We start from the raw sequence: 26,825 nt of genomic DNA on the forward strand, positions 1-26,825 counted from the left end.
CCTTTCTTGCAATCTCTTGAGTTTCTCAGGGTCAGCTTTAATTTTTGTGGCTTCCTTATCTGTGGATCCAGACACTGCCATTCTGCTCCCACCGTCACTGTGACTTGGGAAATTGGACACTGTAAAGAAGGTCAAACGTATATTTTCCTGCAGGGACCCCGACACATGCAGGTGGTCCTGTAAGTTCTCCATCCTCTCGGGTGGAGAGGAACTGGAAGATTCCACCAGGGATGAGCTGCTTTGAGGATTTACTAAGAGACTTTCGGTGTATAACGGTGCCCCCTGAGACTGGTTTCTCAAAGTCGTATCTTCTGCTCCCCTGCCATCAAATTCAGGCACGTTGTCTACTGGAAGATGACTGTGGTGGTCAGTCCTGGCCAGTGGGTTCCTATTTCTAATGGGGGACAGTGGCCGACGCACACTAAATCTTGAGTTCCCTTCTGCGTCTGAACTGTGAGTGGAAGTAGGTGGTGCCAGCAGGTCCACTGGGAAATTGTTGCTCAGACCAGCAGGTATTAATGACCCAGGAGTGTTGTAGGGGGAGCTCATGGGTGGTCTTGGTGGTATCAGTCTACCCGAAAGAAAATAGTCCAGGGAACTACTAGAGCTGTTTAAATAGGCTTGCCAGTCTCTTTGGTAATTGTGGGGGCTGGGCCTGCTTCCCAGAGGAGAACAGTCACCGGGCACACCTTCAGCACTGGGCTCATCCAGTCTGGGCTTGGCCTTGGTGTCCCACGAGTCAAAGGCCTTTCCCTCATCTTCACTGTCATCACTGCTGTTCTCTTTAGCAGCGACCCCACAGGACAGCGCGGGCTCTGGGGCCATCCTTGGCCCGAGAGGAAGCTGCTCAGGCACAGGCTCTGGGGCCTGGCTTGTTCTCAGTGAGCTGTGACTAGACTCACTTCTCACGTCGTGAGCCCTGCAGTTTTTAGGATGTCCTTCGAAATTTTTGTTTTTGCCCAGAGTGGCGGGAGCCCCAAGAACTCGACTTCTCTTGTGACTGGAAGGAGAGTGGAGGGCGTGCATGCCAACCAGCAGCAGCTCCTCCTCCACCTGGGTTTCCTCGTCAGTGTCGTTGTCTTCTCCCCCAGCATTGAGAGATAAAATGGAATAGAAGTCTTCATCTCTGAACCTAAATGGTGCCCTCCGAGGCCCCCCCACGGCAGCCATGAGCGGTGGCCCCAAGGACTCGCTTGATGACGAGTGAGGGGAATTTGCTCCCAGGAAGACCTGGGATAGGGCTGGAGGGGCCTCGCTGGGGGAGAGCGCACTGGGGTCTACTTTTCGGGCCCTCTCGGGGGTACTGTCAGGCACCATGGTTTTCTGGGATGACGGGACCAAGTTTCTTCTCTCTCGGGTCGTCCTCTTTGGCTTAGTGTCACTTGTCCATGTCGGGCTTTCTTGTTGGGCTATTGGATCTGCGTGGAGAAAAGACACACCTGGATGAAAGGTGCTCATGCTGGAAGGGATCACGCTCAGTGAAATAAGCCAGAAAGAAAAAGAAAGATACTGCATGGTCTCACTTATAGCAGGAATGTAGAGGATCCAAACAAGGAATCAATTAAAAAAAAAAAACCCTAATTGTAATAAAGTAAAAATCAAAATCAACAGGCAACTAGAAACCAGAGACATTCTGCAGGGGGAGAGAAGGGAGTAGGATCAAAACAAGGGTGGGACAAGCACAAGGGCCCATGGTGAATGGTCACGGGTGAATGGGTGGTGGGAATTTCATGGGGACTATAACCGAGATAAAAATTCATACATTGCACAAAAATGAAAAAGATGTAAAAAAAAAAATCAGAAAAAAAAATAAGGTGCTCATGGGTGAAAAACATCTAACCCCAAGAGTGAGAAGTCCCTGAAGGCAATCTACAAGCCCCTGAGAGCCCGGGGTCATGGGGTACGAGGGCGCGCTAGAGTTGGCTTCATTTTGTGGCTTCTGACTCCCCCTCCGTGCACTTATGGATCTCACGTTGGTTTGGGGGAAGCAGGGTGAGGACACAGATTCTCTGCAAGAGCTTTGAGAAGCCTGTCCAGCCCCATGTCGCGGTCAGTCGGTCAGGGCTGATGACGGTGCCTCTCAGAGGGTGGGTCTCATCCGGTGTTTATTGATGAGCAAAACCAGCCCTCAGGAGTGGCTTCCACAGCCGCCTCCAGCGCTTTCTCACCAACGTCATGCAGCACACGCCCACAAACTCCTGCTTCCCTCAACGCTTATGAAAGCACAGTTGACCTTGGCAGCTTGGGGGAAGGTTCTAGAAGCTCTTGCTCAATTACACCAATGATTGCAGTTACATAGATTACTTCGAACAAATAAAACTTATATATTGCTCCTGAAATCACGATCGCTAGGCAGTGTGAAGCCTCTGGCTCTGATAGAACCTTCCCTCCATGCCTCCTGAATCTAAAGTGTGTGCAGAGGTAGAGAGAGGAGAGGGGCAGGGTGCTCCAGGGAGCAGGGATTTCTATTTGGTGAAATCATTGGGTCAAGACTTGCCTTATAAAAATAACAAATCATTGGGGCTTGTAATGTCTGTGTCACACACTCACACTTGGGCCTCATGGCCCAGTGGAACAGGTACCTCAATCACACACTTGATAATTGAGGGTCCCCGGCTCAGGGAGGTCACCCAAGATCCTATGATGGTTTGTGTTCTAGCCCCCACCCCGTGCTACCCCTTAAGAAACCTGCTGAGCTTCCAACTTCCTGGTGAAAATGAAAATCCATTTAATTCAGTGTCATGCAGTTACTCGAAATTTTTTTCCCCACCCTCTCACGTGGACAGGACACTGCAAGAACGTCTCTAATCCTATTTATCTTTATGTCCCCTGATACTGGCCCTTCCCCCTCTACCTGTCTCTGGGGACCCTGCAGCATCTGCTGTCCTTCTGCTTCTAAGTGGCTCACTCCGGAGAGTGGACAGGACGCCACCGGTTCGGGAAGGCCCGTGTGATACAGCAGGTGACCAGCAAGTCCTCAGCTCGTCAGGCTCCCACTTACTTTAATGGGGCGCCTCCCAGGGAGTGTCACTGTGAGTCTCTAAGGTCCTGGCACTCAGGAAGCCTCTCTCTCGACTGCAAGGACAGTTGGTGACATGGTGTGAATCCCGACTCGCGCTCTCTTTTAGACGCCAGCGAGGCTCCCTCCTCAGACCCCATGTGGGCTTTAGAACCCCCAGGAAGAGCCCTATTGCCAGCAAGTCCAGGATGCTCCGAACTCAGGCTGTGGCTGTAGCGAGTGGGCCGGTGCGCCCTCCCCGGCCGGGCTGACCACCCGACAGGAACAGAGGCTCTGCCCAAACAACGGAATTCTCCTGAGTATTTTTATTTTGAGAAAAAAATTGGGAAGTGTGGGCTCCAGCGGATGGCTTTCCACTGGGGAGTTGATGAAGGGGCTCAGAGATAAGCTCTGGAGCGCAGGAAATGGAGCCTTCGGCAGACACAGTGTGCCAGGTGTGGGGCAGCCGTCAGCCGGGAGCTGGCTCAGCATGGCTTTGGGAGGTACCTGCCAGGTAGAGACTTGGCCAGGGTGGTTTCTGAACTTGGAACCTCAACAAGAGCCATAAGCTGATTCACAGAAGCCACTGAGCTGTCACCGGTGACACTGGCCTCCAGGCAGCCCACAGCGCTGGCCATGTGCCCTGCTGAGCTGCTGCGGGGCCCTGGAGCACCTCGGGGTACAGCCCCACCCTACCTCGGCCCCCCTTCCTCTATAAAAATCCAATCAGCACTTCCTTGTGCGTGAGTGTGTGTGTTTTCCCCAAAGGTGGCAGACGGTGCCATGCTATATTTATGCTATTTTAATCCTATTTCTTGTGTCTATCAGATAGGGAGCAGATTTCAGTAGCTCTGGGGCTGGGAATAAACACCCAGTTTGCTATGCCCTGGACGCGCTATTCATAGCACAGGCCCCAGCGGGCTGTGAAGGCCTCTCCCAGGCCGGCGTGGCTCCAGCTGTGGGCGGCGGGCCTGCCGATTTGAGAGTTCAACCCGGAGCAACTGAATGTTCTAGGGCCTGTGAGCTAAACTCAGACAAAGCCTCCATCTGCCTAAGACCAGCCCTTGGTCTAGGCCTCTGCAGGTGCTTGACCAATGGGTCCTGCATCCCCACAGTCATCTGCTTTCCATGGTTTTTCTCTGGTTCTAGTGTGGTCAAAGTTCCTTGCAGAAATCATGAAAAGGATGAAGACATAAAAATCATCCATCTTCCAAATTCAGGTGGCCATAGCTGCTGCTCTGGAATGCAGGGTGGGTTACTAACGCAAGACCTCAGGCTGTTTTCCTCCTATGGAGGTGCTAAGGGAGCATTTGAATTCTGGGTAAGGCCTTCAGGTGGAGCCCTTTGGTTCACCCCTCGCTCCCAAGCCACAGCCCTGACTCTGTACTTCTCTGGCCAACTTCCTTCCCCTTTTGTACCCTGAAGGCATTTGAATGTACAACCCAGGGCTCTTTTATCTAGAAATACATGTAATTTTTGTAAAACAAAGTTGGGATATCTGGGCATATATAACTTTATGTCCTGCTTTTTGGTAAGCATTATCTCTGGCCATTAATTGTTCTTTAAAAACAAATCCCATAGTGTAAGTGTTCAGCATATAATGCATCATTTAATTCTTTATTGTTGGGTACATCAATTGTTTCAGGGGATTTATTGACATACGTCACAGGTGATAAGCATTCTTGCTGGATAAGGTATCTTTTAAGTAGTGGTCTCAGGCAGATGGAGGCTTTTTCTGTTTTAGCTCATCTCACCTGGAATAATCAGTTGCACCTAGTTGGCTAGATTTGCTGGTATGAAATTGCTGGGTCAAAAGGTGTGAATTTTCTAAAGATTTTTGACACTGCCAAATTCTGGTGACTCCCATAATTGTGTTACCAGTAGTGAGGCCAAGGGCTTGGGTGTTAAGAGCTGCCCCAACATTGCCCAGGAAAGGTTAACTGTAAGTTTCCCTATCAGTGTTGAGTGTTACTATAAAAGCTTTAGTCAACTTGGTAGACCAAATTTATCTCATGCAAATTTACATTTTTTACTTGGTGAGGTTAAATTTTCTTTTTAAGTTCCATTAGCTGTCTGCATTTTGGCTTCTGTTACATTGTCATGCCTCTTCCCCTTGGTTCTGTAAGGTATTCATGTTCTTATTGATTTGTAAGTGCTTTTTACATATTACCTCTCTGTCATATTTGCTTCAGATCTCTCCTGAAACAATTCAAATGTCTGGCTCCTATTCCAGTTTATGCAATCCGCTTTAGGATATGAGAGAAAGAACTAAGGAGAGTCTAGTGAGGAGATAACTGGGGAGCCTTGGCTATAGTAGAAAATTAGGTCAAATTCTTAGCAGATCTCAGGATAATGCAAGACATCTTCTGAGTATAGATGGAGGATGGTATGAGCCTCATGGGTTCAGAAATGTTTAATGTGTGGGGAACCTCACCTTTCAAATATTTGGGAGTTAGTTGGGAGGTGGCAGGAGAGAAACTACCAGTAGTGTGTTGTCTACACAAGCCAGGTGCTGCTCAGAATGTTACTTCATTCGTTACTATAGCAATGTATTGAGGTAAATTTCATTATCCTTGCTTTAAGACAATGAATGGTGTCTGAACCACCCAAGGGTCTATCACTGGGAGCAAGAGGACTAGAATTCGAAGTGAGGTCTGTCCTTCCTGACCGGAGGCCTTCCGTCATGGCGGCAGGGGGCGGGGGGGGGGGAGACTGGGGGTGTCTCGTTGCTACAGACTCACATCTGCTCTAATCACCCCGAATTCCAAGCCACCCAAACAATGCCATGTCCCCTATCCAACTGTGCACAGCATCTGTGAAAATAAAGGCTCTTGTGTTATTGGGTGTTACGAGTGTGATGCTCAGGGGCTTCCCAGAGGGGAGGACAGGCTGGGGGCAAGGTTGGCCCTGCCCTTGAGTCTCGCAGGGGCGCCTCTGTCCCTGCTGCTGTGGGAGAGGGTAAGACGGCCAGCAGAGCGGCTTGGCTTTGCTTGGGGTGAACGCTCAGGACCGTGAGAGGATGTGGCCTTCCACGTGTTTTGAAATCAAGCGTATGTTCTCTTTGATGTGATTTCTTGCACATTAAGATCTTGACCTTGGGCCACAGGGGAGAAGGTGTCCGTGGGAGGTGAGCTGTCTGCTATTCACAGACGCCCATCATCCCGCCTGGGAGGTGGGGCAGGGTGCGCTGTGCCAGGTGAGACCTGCCAGAGCTGCTGGCTGCTGCTCCACCCCATCTGACCCCACCCGGCACCACCACCCGCCACCCACCACCCACAGGCCCCCTCCAGTAACTGGATGGCCTGCGTCCGCTCAAAAACCATGCACAGTCACACTCAGGAGCCATGGCAGAAAAAAATTTTTTTAAAAGTGCCCCTTGGCTTCAAGGCCAGTTTTCTATCCTCCAAGTCTGCCTGTTCCCACCAGCCTCTCTGGGAGAAGGAAATAAGATGCAATAGTTTGCTTTGAAAACCATTTAAGCATTTCGTTTTAAGGTATACGCTGCTTCAAATAAAAGCACACGTGTCCAAAAACCACATAGAATTCATTAGGCCACAGCACCAGTCAGGTCTCCTCTCTGAGGGCCAAGATGCGCGATCAGGGGGTCCTTACCTGCTCTCCTGAGGGCTGGCGCTTTCGCTGGCTGCTGCAGCTTCTGCCTGCCTCGCTCCCCAGATGCTCTCAGGCTCTGCATTTCTGGGCTGACTGTCAGTCTCCCCAGGTTTGGCCTCCTCTTTTTTGATAATATCTGTGGCGCCTGGGTTGCTGGAAGGTGTAAAATCTTTTCAATAATTAAGCTTTTATAGGAAAACCTCTTCTATAAAGAGGTTCTTGTATAAAGAGCACTCACAGGGTCCAGCCATGGGGCCGGGAGCTCAGACAATGGCCCCAGGGCTGGGAGAGGTTGGAGATGAGCTGGGTTTGCCACCTGGTTTCACCATCTTGTGGCATGTGAGCTTGGGCAAATTGCTTCACCTCTCAAAGCCTCAGTTTCCCCATCTGTTACATAGAAGTCACAAGAGCTATTCCCAAGGCTGTTATCACCACACAAGAGCACCTGGGACACCAGCCATCACCTGGGGCTCCTTTTGCTAAGAGGGTTCTCACTGTCAGTCACCAGCGTTGGGACGGGCTGTTGGTAACACTGTTGAGAGCCTTCTACCGGTGGGACACACCGGGCCCCCCAAGGGCTCAGCCAAGTCAGCATCACACCTGCTCTGGACCTGCACAGTCATGTCCTCAGGTGGTTTGCTAGCAGCTAACATGGCCTTCAGGAAGGTCCCAAGCCTCTGGGAACACACGCCCTTTTTCAGCTCACGTGCCACCCACAGGTTCGCTGGTCAAGGAGACAGGACCTGGGGTGCTCTTGGGGTTTGCGATCCTAGTGAATATTTTGTAGAGTCCACATGTTGAATTAGGTTGCGATGAACCATCTCAGTTCTTTTTCACGTGTGTTTAGCATTAGTGCTGGTGTGCTTTGGTATTTTCCACGCCTCTCCTCAAGTTCACACGGCCCTTAATTGAGACTCTCTGGACTAAACCCTTGAGACAAGTTGCTGGGTGTATCCCTTCCAGACAGTTCAGGGACTTCACAAGTAGCCGTAGCCTGTGGGCCACCAGGCCTCCGTCTGGGTCGGGGCCCTGAGCGGTGGGTGAGAGGGCCCCTCTCCTGGCGCCGGGAACAATTGGATTTACGTGGCAGAGTCTAAGTTGTACAACAGTTGCATGAAAAGCTCTCACCTGGGTTCTGGAAAGGGGTGTGAGCTCTCCTTGGTGGCCAGAAGCCGGTTTATCACAGTGATTGAGTCCTACCCATCCTGACAGGCCCCAGGAGATGCTCGTGGGCCCCGGGGAACTTCCCGGAAGAGGTGGCCTGTTGGTGGGTATGTTCCAGCTCAGGGCCAGTTGTGGAGCCCAGAGAGGCTGTGGACATGACCAGAAAGGCACAGGAGACTTCTCCAGAAAAAGAGGATGTAGTATTTGGAGGGTGGAGGGTTAGGAGGGAGAGGAGAATGTGAGAGGAGGACCAGGGCCTTTCCAGAGGACACGTTGGAGCGCTGCATTCCTCTAACCCCCAGCTTCTGCCTCACCCCACCCCAACTCTCAGAAGGCAACACCTGCCTCTCCCCTGACAGACAGAGGAGGAAGGAGCAGGAATCTTATTTGTTATTACCGAGGAAGAAACAGAGAGAGGCTCAAGGGAGGGGGCTGGCTTGGGCTCAGGCCATGTCCAGTGCGTGTTCAGGACGTGACCCAAAGGTCTGGTCCGTTGGATCTCACTTTGATTCCTAGCAGGAACCCCACCTTCACACCCAGGCTGCCCAGCCTTCCACGGCCCCTGGTCTCCAGCCTCATACACACCCCTCGCACCCTCAGGCTGCTCCTCCCTCCCAGAGGCCTTCTCTCCCCGGCACACCCCCAACCCCCCCACTCCCCCACCCCCCCACCGCCTGCACTGGCCAGCAGGCCCTTTGAGGCCAGTTTTACATCCTTCAAGTCTGCTCTGACTCTGCTTTGGCCAGAGCTTTTGGGATTACTATGACCTTTAGCACTTAAATATCCTAAACTTGCCTAAACTTGGGTGGGTCTTTATCACCCGCCCGCTGTTCACTCCTTCAAGATGAAGATGCTGAGTGTTGCCTGATACTGACCACTAGCCGATCCCCAGGGCTCAAGGGGATGCATTTGGCTCTAACTATGGGTTAACCCAAAAGCAGAATCAAGTTCCTATTGTGCAAAACACCCAAGGTGGCTTACGATAACAGATCCGTTTGTTTTCTTGTTCTAAGAAGTGCTTTCTTCAAAGCATCTGTCTCTGAAATGAGTTCCAAAGTGATACCCGTGACCATGTCTGTGCTAATCCAGTGTGGGGCAAGTGAAATGTTAAGGCATTAGCTGGGGTGGAGGCCCTCTGACTGGAGGTTTGAACTTGCAATTGTAAAATGGGACTATTCCTCTCCTGCTGAGTTATTGTAAAGCTGAGCAATACATTTAGTGATTCTGCATTGCGATAATAATGCTAATAATGCTAATAGTAATAATAATAATAATGGAAATCTGTATTCACTCCCATGAGAGCCCTGAATTTGACCAGAGACTTATTGTTGTGTGGGATTTATAGGTTGAGATGAACTCATTTAGCTGCGTTTATTCCCATGTCATTCTTGCTGTCTCTCCCTCATCCTTTCATAAAATCCAAAAGGCAAATAGCAACTTTTTTTTTTGGTAATTTGTTCAACAAATACCTGTGTGCCTTGATTATACAATAATTTGAGGGTTCACAGAGATGAGTAAGACATTTTGGTCACAATATGAAAGATTGTAATCTGACTTGGCTGCACAGCTGACGTCTTCCTTGTGATGTCCTTCAGAGTCTATGGAAAGCAAACTCTTGGGAAATCTTCCTTCTCCAGCTGCAATTACAGTGGTTGAGGTGACCTGTATGTCATCCTTTGTATATCCATGGGCTCAACAGTTTCAGTCAACTTCTATACGAGCTCCTAATTGCCTCACCCACTCAAAGGTGAGCCAGACTTGGGGTCTTTCTAAGGTGATCTCACTGAGGCACATAGAATAATCTGCAGGAAGACCAGGTCGTGTTTGCGTGGGGAGATGAAGTGTAGCAGATTCTTTAGCTGTAGAACAGACGCTGCACCCTACAGAGGGGAGGCGATTGTGTTTGGGACTTTTGTCCCCAGAAAATGCAACATCCTTAAGTTCGTTAGTGGATTCTGGGAAGTCTGGGGTTTGCTTTCGAAGACACGACACCTGCACCTTCTTCTAGAATCTGAGCCAGGTGGCACCTCCAAGAGCAAAGCAAGCAGGCAGCAGATGTGTCTGCTTCTGTCCTCTTAACAAAGCGGGGACAGGGTCATTGTTGACTGGAAAATTCTTAACTTGACCAGACAGGAAACAGGTGGAAAACTCATCTTTATACAGGACCCTGTGAGCTAAGTACGTTGACTGGTGGTGTTAACACCCTGGCCCTGGTTATTGTTCAGCTCCTGCACTCACGTGCCACATGCAGATGTGGTCTTGAACAGACAAAGTCAACAAGACAAACACAATCCTCTCCTTTGCTCCTTCCCCACACTAGCCTGATTTGGGTGCCTAGGAGGTGCCAAGAGTCTGTCTACCAGATGCCTTTTTGTTTTTTTTTTAAGATTTGTTTTTTATTTATTTATGCATACAAGAACTGGGGTGCAGGGGTGGGGGAGGGGGACGAGAGGATTCACCAGAGACAGAGTGGGGAGCAGAACAGGCAGATCGACTGAAACACACTGCTGAGGGGAGCAGCGGGCGAGACAGGAGAGGTCTGCTGCGCCATGTGGGTCAGCTCCCTGGCTGGGGATCGAACTCATGCCACAGTGGCTGGTGATAGCTTGATAGAGCTGAAACTTAACCCCAGGGAGGCCCCAGAGTTTTTTTTGAATCAGTGCATGGCTCCCCTCAGTCCTGGGCAGAATTGCAGCTGAATCACAGAGCGTGCGGCCTTGGTGGGACAAGCAGCTTTCTGTGCCATCGCAAAGAATAGGCCGCGTCTATTTGCCTACCTGGGTGTGCGGGAAATGAGTGTTGTCTCACGTGCCCAGAGGAGATCTTAATGAAAGCTAATTATGTACTATAATTGTGCTGCATTTTGGAACCCGGGAGGTGGGATTCTTGCTCCTGGGTAATGGGTGCTTCATAAGCAGGCAGGGGAGGGAGTGCAAGCAGTGGCTGAGCCCTGCCGGGTGCTCTGGGCAGGTTTTCAGTTCCCACGAGAGCTTTCTGAGGGGCCTGCCCGGGGGGCCCACCCTCTTGGGGCCCAGGGCGTGATCAGACACAGAGGGGCCTGCCCCGTTTCTGGCGGTGACGCCCCCAAGTGTGCCAGACACAGGAGTGAAGAGAGCAGAGGCTTCTCGAGAGATGACGGGATTTTATTGGTCACTCGCTCCTCAGCGCCAGAGGACGGTGGAGTCAGTGGCAGCGGCTGGTCTTCCTGCTCCCCGCACACCACACCTCCCGGTGCCGCTGGTGGTCCTGCCCTCGGGCCCCCTCCCGTCCGCCTGCCTTCTGGAAGCCCGCAGTCCCCTCTCCCTGACTCCGCCACGCTAGGGCCTCACCACATGAGGTAAATTCTACTGGGCTTTCTGGGGCCCGGCAGGCACAGCACAGGGGTCTCCGCCTGGGTGGGGCAGGAGACGGGGAAGTAGCACAGGGAGGCTGGGGTCTGGCCCAGGGAGGAGGTGGCGGGGCTCAGGGGAGAAGGTGGGGTGGGGACCCGGAAGGAGGGAAAGGGAACTGGAGGGAAGTGGGGGCGAGGGTCCTGGGCAGCTGGACAGAAGGCCGGGGAAGCCGCTGGGGAGGCCGCCGGGGAGGCCGCTGGGGAGGCCACCTGGGTGGCCGCTGGGGAGGCCGCTGGGGAGGCAGCTGGGGAAGCCGCTGGGGAGGCTGCCGGGGCGGCAGGTGGCACTAGCGGCAAGAGGAGGCAGCAATAATTGGTATTGGGCTGCAGGGTAGGGGAGAAAGCAAAGACGGAGCAGTAAGGGGAATATTCAACACAGAACAGGGGGTGCTCGCTGTTGTCACCTGCACAAAAGAAAAAGAGCAATCAGGAGCTGTGCTCGAGGTGGGAAAGGATAGTTCAAAAAAAAAAAAAAAAAAGCCCGTGGACGAATCAAATCTCAAAAGTTGTTCCCGGGGGCTGGGTGCCCAGGGGAGCTGGCTGGCTCTCACGCCCCTGCGGGGCTCGCCGAGGGCAGGGCCTGGCGCCCACACCCGCCACCAGCCTGTCCCGGGTCCCGCCAGCCGCAGGGAGCTCCTTCCCCACCAGGTGCCCCGGGGAAGCTCCCGGCCCTCTCGCCACCCACAGCCAGGCCCGCGCCTGGCCTTTCCAGGGTGGGGGGAAGCCTGGGAAAAGAAAGGAGCTGAGAGCGTCGGGTGGGGTCCCAGGACAGGGAGGGAACAGGCGGGAGGAGCAGGTAGGGGGGCTGTGTCCAAGGGAAGTGAACGATCCGCTCTCCGACCTCACCCGCCATCAGCCAAGCTTGTGGCGGGGAGGACGACGGGCCCTGACGCAGTGGAGATCGCGGGGCCCCCAGCATGACAGGGCTCAGCGCGGCCACGCACGTGGGTCACCTCGGCCCACCGCTTACTTCGCTAGCCCGGTCTTCTCTTTTGCAAAGCAAGGCAGGGCTTTTCCCCACCTCGCTGCTCCCGGGGGGCCCTGACCAGCAGCATGGACGTCACCTGGGGGATCCTAGACACGCGGGCCTCAGCCTGCCCACGCCTGCCGAGCCGGCACCCGCAGCTCATCAAGGCCCGGGGTTTCCTCAGGAGCTTCACAGTCCGAGGGGCGAGGCTCGGCCGGCTCACGCCTCTGGGGTGAGGGTCACCTGCTGGGCTCGTGGGTCCCGCTGCTCTGGGTCGGGCGTGGGGCCCAGGGACGTGTGTCTGCATCAAGCACCTCCCAGCTGATTCTGAGCATTCCCGGCCCTGTGAGACAAGCCGCAGCTAAAACCAGCTCCAACTCTAAAATGCCACCGGGCCTCCTCGTGGGAAACCAGAAGCTCCCGGAGGATCCGCCGCTGTCACTCACTCCCGCTCTCCAAAGGCCGCCCTGGCTGCTGGGTGTCTCCTGCTGGCGGGGCCATTTCTGTGGTCGCCTTACCCCATCTTGCCTTGACTGGCCCTATTGTCCATGGTTCTTCCATGAACTGTCTCTTCCATGTGCTCGCTTGATCCAGCCACCTCTTAGCGTAGAGCCTGGCATTCCTCCTAGCAGCCGCCTCTGCCTGCTCCTCCAAGACACGCCTTCGGGACCCAGTCCCTCCTCTTTCTCAGTCTCAGTCAAGGCAACCTGCGTTGGCCTGGTGTTCTGGGCCCCAGCTCCGAGTTCTCTGACACCCATCAGTGCCCAAGTTCTGCCACCTTAGCCTGATCCTTAAAGAACCCTCAAACTCGGGCCCCCTTCCCCGGCCCCTCTGCTTCAGCTCTGGACCAAGTCCTCCTCACTTTTCTCGGTGTCCAGTGTAGCCACCGCCTGCTATCTCTCAGCTATATCTGGCTGCCCTCCCCCTCCCTGCCAGCCCCTTTGCAGCCAGAATCAGCTTCTTTAAGTGCCAATCTGTTTGCATCACTTCCTGCCTGGACCCCTGGGAGGAACGGATGTTCTTTAGCCCCAGCGCTGACAGAGGCCCCTGGGAGCCCAGTTCTCGCCTACCTGCAGAGGGTGCACTTGACACTGCACACGTCCCTACCTGTAGCCTGACCCGAAACCAGAGCTTCTCAAACTCAAATGTACCAACAAGCACCCCAGAGATATTCAACTGGTAAACGCAGGCTCCAATTCAGCAGGTCTGCAGCTGAATCTCTGATCAGTTTGCAGGTGACACCTCTACTCCTAGACTGCAGACGCCATTGCGGCACAAGGCCTGGGACTATTTTGATCACCTTGATGTCTCTGTCTGTCTCTCCCCCACAATTCCTCTCTCCTCCTCCATGCCGGGCACACTCAGTACCAACTGCTGGGCGAATCGATCTTGCTTCCTCCTATCCTTTGGGACTTTTGCCCATAAGCTCTTAAGACACTCCTCGCTGGGGGCCTGTCGGTGGCCTGCCCTCATCTTGCCCCAGGCTGTGTGCCCCTGGAGGGCAGGGCCCCTGCGTGGTGCCTGGCTGTGAGCATGCAGTAAGTGAATGTGGGGGTGCTGAATGAGGGAGCAATGGATGAGGAGCCAGGGCACCCCAGGAGCACACCCCCCTGGGACAATGGGGGCATCGACGGTGTTTGCTCATGTCATGGGTCCTGGGATGACTAACTGATAGTCAAGTACATGTAAATGTTTTATAATCAAGTCAGACCTCGCACATTTCAAAGTAAACGTCTGGCCGAGCAGTTCTGTGGTTAGGATGCTGACGCAGGAGCAGCCGGCAGTGCTGGGAGCAGGCTTCTTAAGCAGGGAAGGAAGGAGGTACTAACATTTACCTAAGGCCTAGTCTACACCCGGGATCTTGATCCTCCTGTCAATCTGGTGGGGTAGGAAATAATTCCCTTTTACTGCGGAGGAAACTGAGCTTGCAGAAGTTGCTGGTTCACATTTACGGGGTTATGAAGTGGTAGCTCAGGATTCTGAGCTTGGACTTCAAATTCTGGGCCCTGGGACACCTCCGAGCCTGTCTGTCTGTAACCATTACTATAAATTGAGAATTATGATTTTTTTACATAAAAGTGGGTGCATTCGCCTGGGTGGGTTGACTTCAGCCTTGGGCAGATAGCTCGGAAAGCTGTTGGGCCAGCTGGCCTGGGGACCCCCTCATCTCGGCCTTTCTGAGAACATCTTCAACAGAATTTCTTTGCAAGGCGAGTTATGAAAAATTGGGATTTGCCCTCAAATGTCTCTTCTAGGCTGCTATTCATATAACTATTTCCCAGTTCAAAACAGGCCACAGTTATTTTAGATATTTATCTTTATAAATCTGGGTTTGCTGCTTTTTCCTAGTTTTACAAGAACACGTCTTGACAATAAGCTGCTATTAGGCTGAATGGACTTTGCTTTTTCTCTAAGTCAGTGTCTGCTAATGGCTTAGGTTGAACCTGCTAATAAGTGAGGATAATTTCAGAAAATGTGGCTTTGTTTTAAAGAGCAAGATATTGGAAGCAGGCTCACAGGACTCCATCCAGAGGCATTTTCCTGGCACAGAACTGGGGGACGCTGCCTGAGCTCTAGGTGAGGGGAGAAGGCAGCAGAGGGCACCCTCATTTCCCATGCCCCTGGCAGGGATGTCCAGCAGCCAGAGCCTCACGGCATGAGGGCCTTTGGTGGCCTCCACTTGTGTTGGAAAGGAGAGGTGACTCCTTTCTGACCCAGGCTGGGGCTGGGAGGGGTCTTGGGAACAGGCAGGAGTTGGAGACCACTTTACCCCCCGCCTTTGTGTGCCTGCTCCCTGCTCTGCTTCTTGCCGATCTGCACATGAATGCGTAACTTCATGTGCGTGGCTTATTTCTCACCCCACACCAGCATTCGCTGTGATCATGAAACAGGATTTCTGAGGATTTTGACTGCACACCAGTCCCAGCTGCGTCTTGACTCACTACCCAAATTTTCCATGTCTTTTTGGAGATAAGGCAAACCTCTGGCTGGGTGAACGCCTTCTGATTATTCATCTTTTTTTTTCCAATTTGGTGTTTTGTTTTGGAAATTCAGGGTGCAGTCAAAGTGTCTGGGCCTGCATTTATGTTAGGATTAAGAAAATTTGTTTCCGATTTTCAGTAAAGGAAAACAAGACTGGGGAGAAGGGACAACATTAAGACCAAATTTTCTAGTCTGCTCCCCCTAAATACTAAATAAATACAGCTCTCACGCACCAGGTACCATAATGCTGTAGCGTGTCCAGGGCTCACAGTGTCAGACGCTGTTAGAAGGTCTGAGCATGTATCTTAGCCTGAATTTTTGTAGAAATCCCAACAGTAGATCTATTTGGACCCTCCTCTCCCTCATTTTACAGATGAGGAAACTGAGGCACAGAGAAGTTACCTGCCCAAAGTACACAACAAATAAAAGAGGGACCCAGATGACCACTTAAGCGTTTGGACTCCAGAGCACCTGCTTGTAATCTGTACCCCCACAGGAGGGAGAGAGGAACCAGGAGAATCACCAGCCCAATCGTTGAGACAGTTCCAGGGACTATATGCTCTTAGTATAAAGTGCGCGGGGGAGAACAACGACCAGAGGACACCCTCTCAGTCACTCGTCTATATGTGGAGGGCATGATGGTCCCTGTGTTGTAGGGAGCCACTTTTAGGGGTACTTGGTGGCAGTTCACATGTCAGGGGAAACCCTTAGTGGATTGGCACGTATGTGAAACCACCGCCCCACCCCCAAGTTACATGACTTTATTTAAGAAAGCATGGCGTGATGCCGCTGGGAGGTCAGTCTGCTGGGCAGATGCTGCAAAGATTTCTCTGTGTCTGATGCTTCTGTTTTGCACAGAATCTCAGGTCTGATGTGGGGGAAAGCTTTGGTGACTCACTGCCAGCTTTTGATGTCCACCCCCCAACCCCCAGTCCTTTAGGAAGATATTTCTCTACAGGGGTGAAGAGAAGTAGGAAACTGAATTTACCTGGTGAAATGGATCAGCGTGACCAGAAAACAGAGGCCCCGCATCCCCTTTTTCTGTACCAGTAGGGTATTTATCTGGATTTCTGAGTTGTCCACACCCTTCAACCTGACTTCCCAAATAGGCTCAGCTGGAATTCTTGCTGTGTCTCTGGGCTGGGGTTTCCTTTTGCTGATCATGGGCCCCTGAGGGTGGGGTGTCTGCCTATGGGAATGAGTGGGTCTTCACACACTCGGGCTTGGCTGGTGCCAACCTGGTGACCCACCCAGTCAGCTGCACACCTGAGTGGCTTCCACGGCAGCTGACACGACAGCCAGGCCATCAGACAACGGAGCTGGCGCTTTTGAAAGACTTGCTGCAAGTAACATCCCTCCTTTGATGACACGGATCTCTTTCTGCCAACTTGGCTCTCTCGCCTACACATTGGTGTTTTCCAGTCTAGTAATTCTTCAGATGTGATGTTTTAGGGAATGTAAAGGGAACGAGTCCTCCCTTGTTGTCAATGTTGTAAGTTCCATATGGGGTTGGCTCAGTTTGGAAAACATCTGTATTAATCAGACAAGCTAAAAATCACCAAGTGGGCATGAATGGCTCAGGGGAAAGATTTTTCTCCACAGACGACAAAGCACACGGCGTGGGCAGCCACCCCGCTTTAGCAAGCATTTTTAGAAGGCTAAAAATTATAACGAGTGGATGGGGTTGCATTCTTGAAACGCAAATGCAATTTTCTTTTCCTATTGAAAACACCCTCCATTTAATAAATTACAACACGTATTTTGAAATATTTGGGGGATGATCTTATCAGCCCTATTTCATTCTTCACCACCCAATAAAAAAAAACCCAGTTCCAAGTAAAAATCTTCAAGATGAAATACTGTCAGGTGTGGAGATGCTTTCCTCTGGCTCAATCAGGGCAAAGAGTTGGGGCTTTGCCTGAAAGGACGTCATTTCAGCAGTCAATTTGTTTTTTTACCTCATTAGAGCAATAAAATGTGGGTGGTTAAGCTGAGTGAAAGCTGCCATATTCTAAACGTGCATTAGGACTTCGCTGGATGGGCCCGCGCTCGGCAGGAGCTAGTTAGGATTAGAAAGTCGTTGTGATTTGGATTTAAATGAATTGCTCTCGCTATTGGAGAATTCTTGGGCGGTTAATTTGGAACATTTCCATTCCAGCGCAAACAGAAGGCTCACCTTTCTGCCTGGTTATCCCAGCTCCGACGTGGGCCCCCCCGGGGTTTGCTACGACAGATGTTGGCTTCGACAGGGAGAAGCCCAGGGGACGCAAAACTTCCAGTTGGAGTTCTCCCCTTTCTGGATACTATTAAATCATTCCTGCCTCGAGCGCAGGGCTGGTCTTTGCTTCAAAGGCAGCTCAAGAGTGAATTATTTACCAAATTGCACAAAAGGGAGGATTTATCAAGCCCCTTTTCTCCCAGAAAGGACAACCCCAGAACTGGAAGACTTTATTACTCCCTTTCTTTGGCTATAAATTATGCCATTCAGATGCTTTTGAAAGCTTCTCTTCATGCTCTCGCTTAAGTCATAAAACTTGATACCTGGGGCCAAATGCCTTTATCCTCCCAGAAGGATGAAGAAGATGAAAAGGCGGCAATTCTGGGCGATTTGGCAGAAAACGTGTGCAGTGGAGATGGCTACTCTGTGTGATTTGCACCTCCCTAAATGCCAGTCTCCCCTGGAAAGAATTTTGCCACTTGCCTAAGGTCGTCAGCCCCTCGGAAACCTGAGTCAGGCGCTGGGGAATCTCCAGGTGGAACCAACACGCCCCCTGTGATGCCTGCCCTTACCTTTAGTTCACAGGCGCGAGATCTGGTGACTTTCACTAAACCCGCCACTCACCTGTGGAGGGTTTGCTGGGGCCTGCTTTCTCTGGTTTCCTGGGGGTCATGGTGCTTTTATGTTTCTGCTTGACTGATGTTTGTTCAATGGCTGGAAGTCTGGAATCACTCTTAGCCCCAGAAATCTTGGTAGGTGATCTTGGTTCCTCGGCTTCAGGTTCTTCCTCTTCACAACTCTACCAAAAACGAAAGGTGTCTGAGTATGAAAGGCGAGGAGGGTCACAGCTTTTCTGGGCGGAGGGAAAAAGAGGGAGCCAAAGGCCGGGGCCCCTTGAGCCATAACTCGGGAGGCTTCTGCTGGGCTCAATGCCCCCTTTCACCAGGGGGACTTTGATGGATGGGGCGTATCAATTTAGAAATGATAGCAACGCTGGTGAGTCTATTTCATAGAAGATTATGAAAAGAATGTGCTTGTGTGAGTCTATCTTATAGAACATAATGCAAAGAAAGTATTTTTTAAAGATTTATTTATTTATGCATACAAGAGCTGGGGTACAGCCAGAGGTGTGGGGGGTGAGAGGATTCACCAGAGACAGAGTGGGGAACAGAACAGGCAGACTGACTGAAATACACTGCGGAGGGGAGCAGCGGGCGAGGCAGGAGAGGTCTGCTGTGCCACGTGGGTAGCTCCCTGGCTGGCCGGGGGATGGAGCTCGCGCTGCAGAGGCTGCGGACAGCTTCATAGGTTGTGTCTTAAGCCCTTGCGCCAACAGGGAAAGCCCCAAGAAAGTATTTTTGACCTCTAAGTAAGTTGATGACCAATAGCTATTCACATACAAAGCTACATATGAAAGCAGGACACATAATCAGCGCTGTCAAACTTCTTGCTCTTTGTTATTAGAACCACTTTGGGGGAGGGAGGGGGACGTGGGTGAGGAAACATGTTCCTTATGCAAATCATCTACTTGACAATGAAAATTTAGATGGTGTATTGGTACTGAAGAAATCCGACCTCAGTATAATATTCTGAATTATTTCATATTTAATATTCTGAAATAGTGGGCGCAACATCCGACAGACAAGGAGCTTTTCAAAATCCCCCTACGGGTCAGCCCGACATGTCCCTATTCCTGCAGAGTCGGATCATCTCAACACAGCTTTGCAGCCAACCATAAAAATCCTGCAAAGGTTTTCATACTTTGTCGTATTTACAGAGGAATGAGGAAAGCAATGTCTACAGGTGACCCACACTTGAAGGGCTGTGGAAGTGCCACGGGACCATCCGGGTGTGAGTTTGCAGACCCTCAGCGCCGAGGCTGCCCCCCAGACACCCCCTTCCTCCATGTCCCCCACGCTCGCCACCTGTGCCAGTTCCTATTGATTTTTGTCCCTCGTTCTCGCTGACAGTTGTGGCTAGTTGGGGTATTTCCATTTTGGAGGCCCCTGACTCAGGAAAACACCCTGGACAGTTGGGAACGACTGGGCATGACGTAAGACAAGCGCAGCTTTGAAGGGGTCCCCTAAATGCCTGTCTCCCCCCAGGGGACGTCTGCGCATGTCTGCAGGGCGGCCAGGCCGTTATCCTCCTAGATTATAAATCGTGTCTTGTGCCAGAGAGTCTGGATACAGCCTTCAAGCAAATAATTATTGCTGCTCCCCCCATCTTCAGAGAACAGAGCACCCCAGAGGAAGGGACAGGGAAAGGAAAGGAAAGAAAGAACTGGTTGGTCTTCCCTTTCCCTTTCGGTTCTGGAATGTAATAGAAATCCTTGGAATGATTCTGAAACTTCTGAGGTGAGGCGTGAGGCCACGGGGGCTGAGTCAGACTCACCGTCCTCAGAGAAGGAAATGTGGACAAGCTGTTATGGTGCCGTGTCAGGCTCCCAGCAGCTCTGGGCGGGGGCGAACTTTCTTCCACACACTGCACATCACTGGGGCAGGGGGTCTGCTCACACGGTGGCGGATCCATCAGTCCTTTATCTCCAGCCAACAGAAAGGCAGAAAAATCCCTCTGGGTTAAGCCCACCTGATATCTGTGGGCCCAGCATCAGGGCAGGTGTCCACTATTAGCTGTGGGCCCATCCCAGGCAGCCCCAGTCAGGGCGAAGGTTCTCTGCTGGCCGTAGGCCGAGGTGAGGTGGGACGAGTTGGTGAATTTTTTATTCATCCATTTTTATGGCGATATTGACAGCTTTATTGCGATGTGACATCCAGTATTGTCGAAGTTCAGGGTGAAGGCTCTTTATCAGGAAGGGTGTTAAGTCATGTTTATCCTTTCTCGACCATTCATTACACCTCAAGCCTTTAGCAGCAGCGAAGAGGTGAAAGAAAGCTTGGCCAGTGAAGCCAAGCCTAGGAGGCTGTTGGTACTCATCCTCGGGCGTCCAGGAATTACAGCCGGAAGTGGGAAACTGCCAATAAAACTTCAGTGTGTGCACCTGGGTCTTTTCCTCCTCGCTTCCTTGAGTAATCTTCAGCAAATCCAACTTTATGCAGCTTTATTCAGGTCCCCACCCCAGTCTCTTCTGTCCCCCCTCATGGAAACCCATCATTTTGTCTTGGGAAGTTGACCTTGAGGGGAGAAGTGGCAGGACCTCATTCTGGCATGAAAGGGTCATGTTGAAGCCTCTGGAGCCCGCCTGCTGGGACCCAGCCTGGCACTTTCCTGCGGTTGTTTGGTGACCCGGGGTTAGTGTTAGTTCTTCTCTCCGTGTCGGGTTTTCTCATGCCCAAGTAATGGCGTCTCCCTTTTGGTGGTTCCGCGAGAATCAGCCCCGTGGCTGGCGCACAGAAGCTGCCAGCTGAGTGCTTAGCCATTTCGCAAATGCATAAACATAAACCCCCCATTGCTGAAAGCAAAACCAAAAGCCCCAGACGGAAGGTCCCATGGGTGTTTTCACCTCGTCCAAAGAGACAGGCACAGTTGGTGGCCAGTTCCTACTCAGACTCTGGGTCTCTTCCCAAGGACACGAAAGTTAGGACAGCCAGTCGAAATTGATCTCGTTTGAAGAAAACCTACACTTTCTTTTCCAGACAGTAAAACTCTGCTGGCAGATAGCTGACATTTTAAATATCAGACAGTCATTACATTATTTTGGTTTGAAGTTGACTTTGCAACGATGCCTTTTCTGTTGAATTTTGAACAGGAACTACCATTTTCATTTCCCCCCTCATGTACTCCTGAGTTGAAACATCACGTGGAGGGAGAGACAACAGCACGTTGCTGTTCTGTTGGGGCGAAGATCAGCTCTGGCTTTCGAAATCAAAGCCTAAGGCGTTAAAAAGCCATTACACGGCACACGTGTAGACTTCACGTCCCCGATTGGGCACTGGAGGAGGAAGCTCCAAGTAAAGCCTTGCTAACTAAAATAAGTCATTGTTCAAATGAATCATGACTTTCTGGAGTTGAGTCTGAAATGGCAAGTGACAGAGCGCAGAGCCCAGGACCAGAGCCAAGACTACAGCCGTCAGGGCAGAAATGACAAAGTCATTTTCCAGTGCTCGCTGGATGGCTCCTTTCCAAGACCCAGGAAATTGGTTCTCAATTGGCCTGGCTTCCCGCCCCCTGCCCTCCCCCCAAGATGTGCAACTGAATTCTGATAGACTTGTTGTAAGGGTCAGGAATGGACACAGAGCAGGTTTTCTAGAATCCCATGCAGACAGGGTAAAGGAGGAGTCAGAGTTCTCAGAGGTTTTTTGCAGGTCTTTTATTGGGGTTCACCAGGCATATGGCAGGCAGGGGTGCTGGGGGGCCGGGAGGCTGGCAGGCCTCCCAGCCCCCAGCAAATCCTCACTCTATCTGGGCTCTCTGGCGTTCTCTCTGCTTCTCTGCTCTTCTGTTCGTTCTGCTGCTTCTTGGCTTCTCTTTCTGCTTCTGCTGCTACTGGCGTCCCTGTGATGCCGCCCTTAAAAGCCCAGTCTCAGCCCAGGTGAATCCCATCTACCCATGCCCACATCCCACTCAGGTGCCGCCATCAGGCATGCATTCAGGACCGCAGGGTCCCGTCATCTATCCTGATGGCGGGAGGGCAGAAAAGCCTGACATTTTTCCTTACCCTACACTTGTACAAAACCCACGTTTCATGTCACGTGCTGGGAGGCTGAGCCACGTTTCGCGTCACTGTGTCTGAGGACACAGTGTAGCTCAGGACACGACGTGGTGTGAATACGAGGGAAGAGGCAGTGGGGCGGCTCGGCCCGGGGCTGAGGGAGACTGTGTTTATTGCATCTGAAATAGGTTTGGTCTCATGGGATGATGAAAGACAAGGATCAAGGCGGCGAACCTCAGTGCTCCTCACGGTAACGACAAGGGAAGGGTGTCCGAGGGGCTGTATGTGCAAAAATGAGTGTCATCCCCCAAATGCACATTCAAATTGCACCTCAAATGCAGGAGCTGCCTCGGAGCGGAGGGCAGCTGGTGTGCAGAGCTCCTGGGTAGGATGGCTATCTTGACGCGTTCTAGAAATATAAAGCCAGCATGTTCTATACAGAGGCTGCTGTAGCACAAAGTGGGTTGAACGCTCCCTCTTATCTAGGACAAACTCTAAGAGCAGCAAAGTCCTTAGAGGCGCAGGGTAATTTATCAGAATTGTAAACTTGAACAATAAGAAGAGAAAGCATCAGGAGCCTTTTGCCTTTATTTGGCTCAGCTACCACCGAATCCAAACTGCTGCTTAACCCCATTTGTCTCTCCCACCTCGAGCCAGGGGAGGCTGGGTTGGGTCAGCAGGAGAAACCATTGCTCTCCATTTTACCCGAAGATGCTCTTCGGAGGCAGAGGGGTGGTCACATGCATAAATATCATGGGCACCTGTCTCTGCCATCCTATTCTGTAGAGAGCTCTTCCCCCTGGCTGCCCTCTTTCTGATTCTCGTGCTAATCTGAGTGCACCAGTGGCCTCGGCGATGATAGTCTTTGTGTTTGGTGACCTTGGGGCCTGCTTGCTCTCTGAAGGGAGGCCTATGGGGCTTCAGAACTTGCTCCAGGATTCCGGCCATCCCACCACGGAATGGCCTCTGGGTAAAACTCAGTGTTGTAAGCTGTGGAAATGGCCATGCGTTCTGACACTTGCTGGGTATTTCTTTTCCTTTTCTTTTTTTTAATGTTTACTTTTATATGGCATTGTTGCTTTTTTTTTTTAAAGATTTATTTATTTTTATACAAGAGCTGGGGTACAGGCCAGAGGTGCGGGAGGGTGAGAGGATTCACCAGAGTGGGGAGCAGAACAGGCAGATCTACTGAAATACACTGCCGAGGGGAGCAGCGGGTGAGTCAGGAGAGGTCTGTTGTGCCATGTGGGTTGCACCCTGGCCGGCCGGGAATTGAACCCGCGCTGCAGAGGTTGAGGACAGCTTCACAGCGCTGTGCTCAAACTACTGCGCCACCAGGGAGGCCCCTTGCTGGGTATTTCTTTTAATAGCAATTACTTCCCTACATGCTGGCAAAATCGAGTTGATATATGTGGCTGGAGTCCATGTATTTTCATGCCTCAGGGGATGCGTGTATGGCATTCTCTGAGATGGAGCTCCGTGTGGTGGGCAGTGGGAAAGGAAGTGGGTTGTGGCCAGAAAATTGTGGGATTTTAAAAATTGTTGAGTGGTGCATTGACTCTACCTCAAGCTGGGTTCCTTTCAGATATGGTTTTATCATAATGCGTTTCTCCTTCATCTTTGATTTGAATTCAGATTCCCCTTTAACTTGAGAGGAGCATTTGAGAAACAGGAAAGACTTAGAGATCATCCATGAAAATACTTCCTACTCCAAATGATGGTCACAGATTGTGGGGACTGAGAAGTCTCATAGGCACCTATTGTATCTTCAGCCCCACACTTCAGTGTCTTGGTCTGTAAGCTTTCAGTGGGAGAGACAAGAGTAAGATGCAAAAAAACATTTAATTAAGTGGTAAATCAATTCTAAGGGTGCAAGGAAGTCACTGCACAGGTGAGAAGTCATGGAGGGGCTTCGCGAAGGAAGTGATGTTTTCTGGGCCCTGAAGGATGAGTAGGAACTGGCTTAGACTGAGGTGAGCATGTGAGCCAAAGTATGGACAGAGTAACAAGTGGGGCCTGATTCTTGGACACGAGGCAATAACAGCACAGGGGTTGCGTGTCATCAAGAACAGCCTCCATTTTCGAGTAGAAAAAGGCTTAAGGTGGTATTTAAGATGTAGCTGATAGGTTTCTTTTTGCTGGAAAAGACAACGCATCCTGCATATTTGCCAGTGAGATCATCTTTTTGGAGTTTCTGTGGTTTATTTTTGCAAAGCGCAAAATTCTTTATTACCAAAGAAATGCATGCGTGTAATGGGAACAATAAAGGCAAGCATAAAGGAAGAAAATTAAAAACATCCCAAAGTCCATTAACCTTGAAATAAAAACTGCAAGTAGCTTGGTCTGCATGCTTCCCCGGTGGAGGATACTATCGAAATTTCCACCGAAATCCTTGCTAGGGTTGAGTTGAAGCTGGGAAGTGGCCGCCCGCCTGGACCTGAGCGTTTTCACCACCACTGGGTCTCAGCAATGAGCTTGAGTGGGGAGGGTGTGGACAGCCGGCTTCAGAGGCCACCTCTGACCATGCCTCTCAGCTGGAAAGGCCACCACTGACAGTCCCATGGAAGTCAGAGTAGGGGAACCTTCCCTGAGGAAGGCGCCTGAGCTGGGAGCTGGGACAAGGTGGGAAGGCAGGTGAGCACTGCAGGAGCAACTTGCAAAGACTCTCTCACAGGAGGTGGCCTGGCTCCTGAGAGAAACTGAAGACAGAGCAGATGAAGCAGAGAGTGGGTAGGGATGGCCAGATCCTGGGGTGCCATTCAGCCATAGGATGGATTTTGGTTCCCGTTCTAGAAGCCACAAGGAGGGGCTAAGCAGGCCAGTTATGATCTGAGCTGCACTTGTGTCAAAATTTCCCTGCCTGTGGAATGAAATGGGGATTCATGGGGAGGGGGGCAGCAGGAGACCCCCGCAGAGACCCCACTTGGCCATTAATGGCACAGAAGAACACACGGGCGGATCAGAATGAGATGGGGAAAGCTGACAGGACTTGGCGATGAGTTGAACATGGGGGAAGGAGGAGAGACTGGCAGATTCTGATGAAACGTCACAAAAAGGAGGACAGAAGGGCACACTGGGGCCTTCAGCATCAGGCCTGCGAGTCTGAAGGGTCTTTGAGAAACCCAAGGGGAGCTGATTGCATCAGCAATTGGCTGTGCAGACCCGGAGCTCTGCAGACCTGGAGGTGTCGATCTGGGAGTCCTGGCAGGGGACAGCTTGACTTTGGCAGCTACGATGTGGATGAGGTGACCTAAGGCGAGTGTGCCAAGGCTGCTAAGGGGCAGGGCATGAACCTGGGTGGCGAAAAAATTACATCTTCATTTCCACTACCCTCTAAGTGAAATCTAAGCTTATTTTCATTTACGAATACAGGCAACAGAGCACGGTCGTATTAGCAGTACCTGTGATTTTGTCGCCAATAGAAATCACAGATATTTTCACATTTCATTAAATTTGTTGCTGATGTCTCAAAATACCCCTTGCACCCATCACTTGTTATTTAATGTGCTAATAAAGAGGCACATTGATTCCTGAATCACAGATTTCTAAAAATATTTCGGAGACTGTGTCAGTAAAAGTAGTTTCCTTTGAGGTCTTCTGTATCTTATTTTATGCATTTGAGCATATTATTTTGAGAAGAGGCTCCAGAGAACCCACCATCCCGCCTCAGAGGTCTGTGACACAAAAATAGGACCAAACCTCCAGATGGAGAGAGGGAGAAGAGAACCAAGTCGAGGAATTCCAGGATGCAGAGACTGGGAGGAGGAGGGAGAGACGAGGCCTCCAGGGACAAGGAGGAGCCCCAAGAGGGTGGTTTTGGGGACGCTCAGGGGCGCGTGTGTCGAGGGGGAGCGAGTGGCCAGGCAGGCAATGCTCTGAGCGCGCAGGCCCAGGGGGACAGGAGAGACCTCTTGCCTCGGACGTGGAAGTCACTTGACGAAGGGCTGTTTCTGTGGAGTGACGAGGCTGGACGCCAGATTGGAGTGGGCTGAGCCGCGAGGAGGAGGCGGGAGATGGAGTCACTGGGTGTAAATAATTCTTTGGAGCACTTTGGCTGTGAAGGAGAAGAAATAAGTGGAGAGGATGCGGACCAAGGAAGGGCTGTTCTGTTTTTTGGTTGCTGGTGGGTTTTTGGTGGGGGCCCTTAGATCACGACTCGGGTGATGGCGCGGGTGGGAGGCGCAGGCAGGAAGGGGTGGTAGCTGGAGTACAGGTCCCCAGGAGAAGGAGGTGGGTTCCTGGGCACAATGGAGAGGCGGGTAATGGGTGGGAAGAAGGGGAGGGTGGTGGGCAGCCGTGAGCTAAGAAGCTTCTGTCGGAGGACCCCTGTGGCGTGGGGTGAAGAGAGGAGGCCTTGGCGAGTGGAGGCAGGCAGGGGGTTGGAGGTGGAAGAGAGAGTTGACGAGAGCAACCAGGCGGCGGGGAGGGATGCCAGGAGGTTTGTGGCTGTGATCTTTCAATGGTGCCATTTTTTCAAAGTTGGGTGACTTTTATCCAGTTACCCAAAGTTGGGTGACCAGTGCCTGGGTGTGGGCCCAGGGACCATGGAAGGGGAGGATTTTGCCAGAGAAGTGTGAACAAAAAGGCAAAGGGCAAGGGAATTATTAAGAGGATCAAGCTCGGGGTCTGGACTGCTGTGGAACCAATGAACCAGAGGCCCCACAGAAAAGAGAAGTTCTGTGTGGCAGATCTAGTTGAGCAGGAGAGCTAGAGGCCTGGAGACCAGTGTGACCAGCATGTTTGGAGCTGGGGGTTGGGGGGGGGGGGTCCTTTTGGTTGACCAGGCAGCCTCAGATGTACTGCTGGCAGGGAGGTGGGGCGCTGAGTAGAATGGTGAGGGGCACTCAAGATGCATTGAGCAGGAGAGCTGGAGGCCTGGAC

General features: G+C 51.7%; 1 protein-coding gene across 2 annotated transcripts in view; it reads right to left on the reverse strand.

Annotated features, from left to right (window-relative positions):
- Nucleotides 1-26,825, reverse strand: part of MARCHF10 (membrane associated ring-CH-type finger 10) — a 73,008-nt gene that overhangs the window by 23,757 nt on the left and 22,426 nt on the right. Inside the window, exons 2-5 of one of the 2 annotated variants that reach the window (XM_037492660.2) lie at nt 25,860-25,998; nt 17,957-18,131; nt 6,611-6,763; nt 2-1,418 (exon numbers count right to left, since the gene is read on the reverse strand). In XM_037492660.2, the coding sequence (XP_037348557.1) occupies nt 2-1,418; nt 6,611-6,763; nt 17,957-18,131; nt 25,860-25,998 (1,884 nt within the window). The remainder of the gene's footprint in view (nt 1; nt 1,419-6,610; nt 6,764-17,956; nt 18,132-25,859; nt 25,999-26,825) is intronic. The other variant, XM_037492661.2, reaches the window with a different exon arrangement.

This window comes from Talpa occidentalis, unplaced genomic scaffold (genome assembly GCF_014898055.3).
Source record: "Talpa occidentalis isolate TD23 unplaced genomic scaffold, MPIMG_talOcc4v2.1 talOcc4.7, whole genome shotgun sequence".
In the NCBI taxonomy this organism is placed as follows: Eukaryota; Metazoa; Chordata; class Mammalia; order Eulipotyphla; family Talpidae; genus Talpa; species Talpa occidentalis.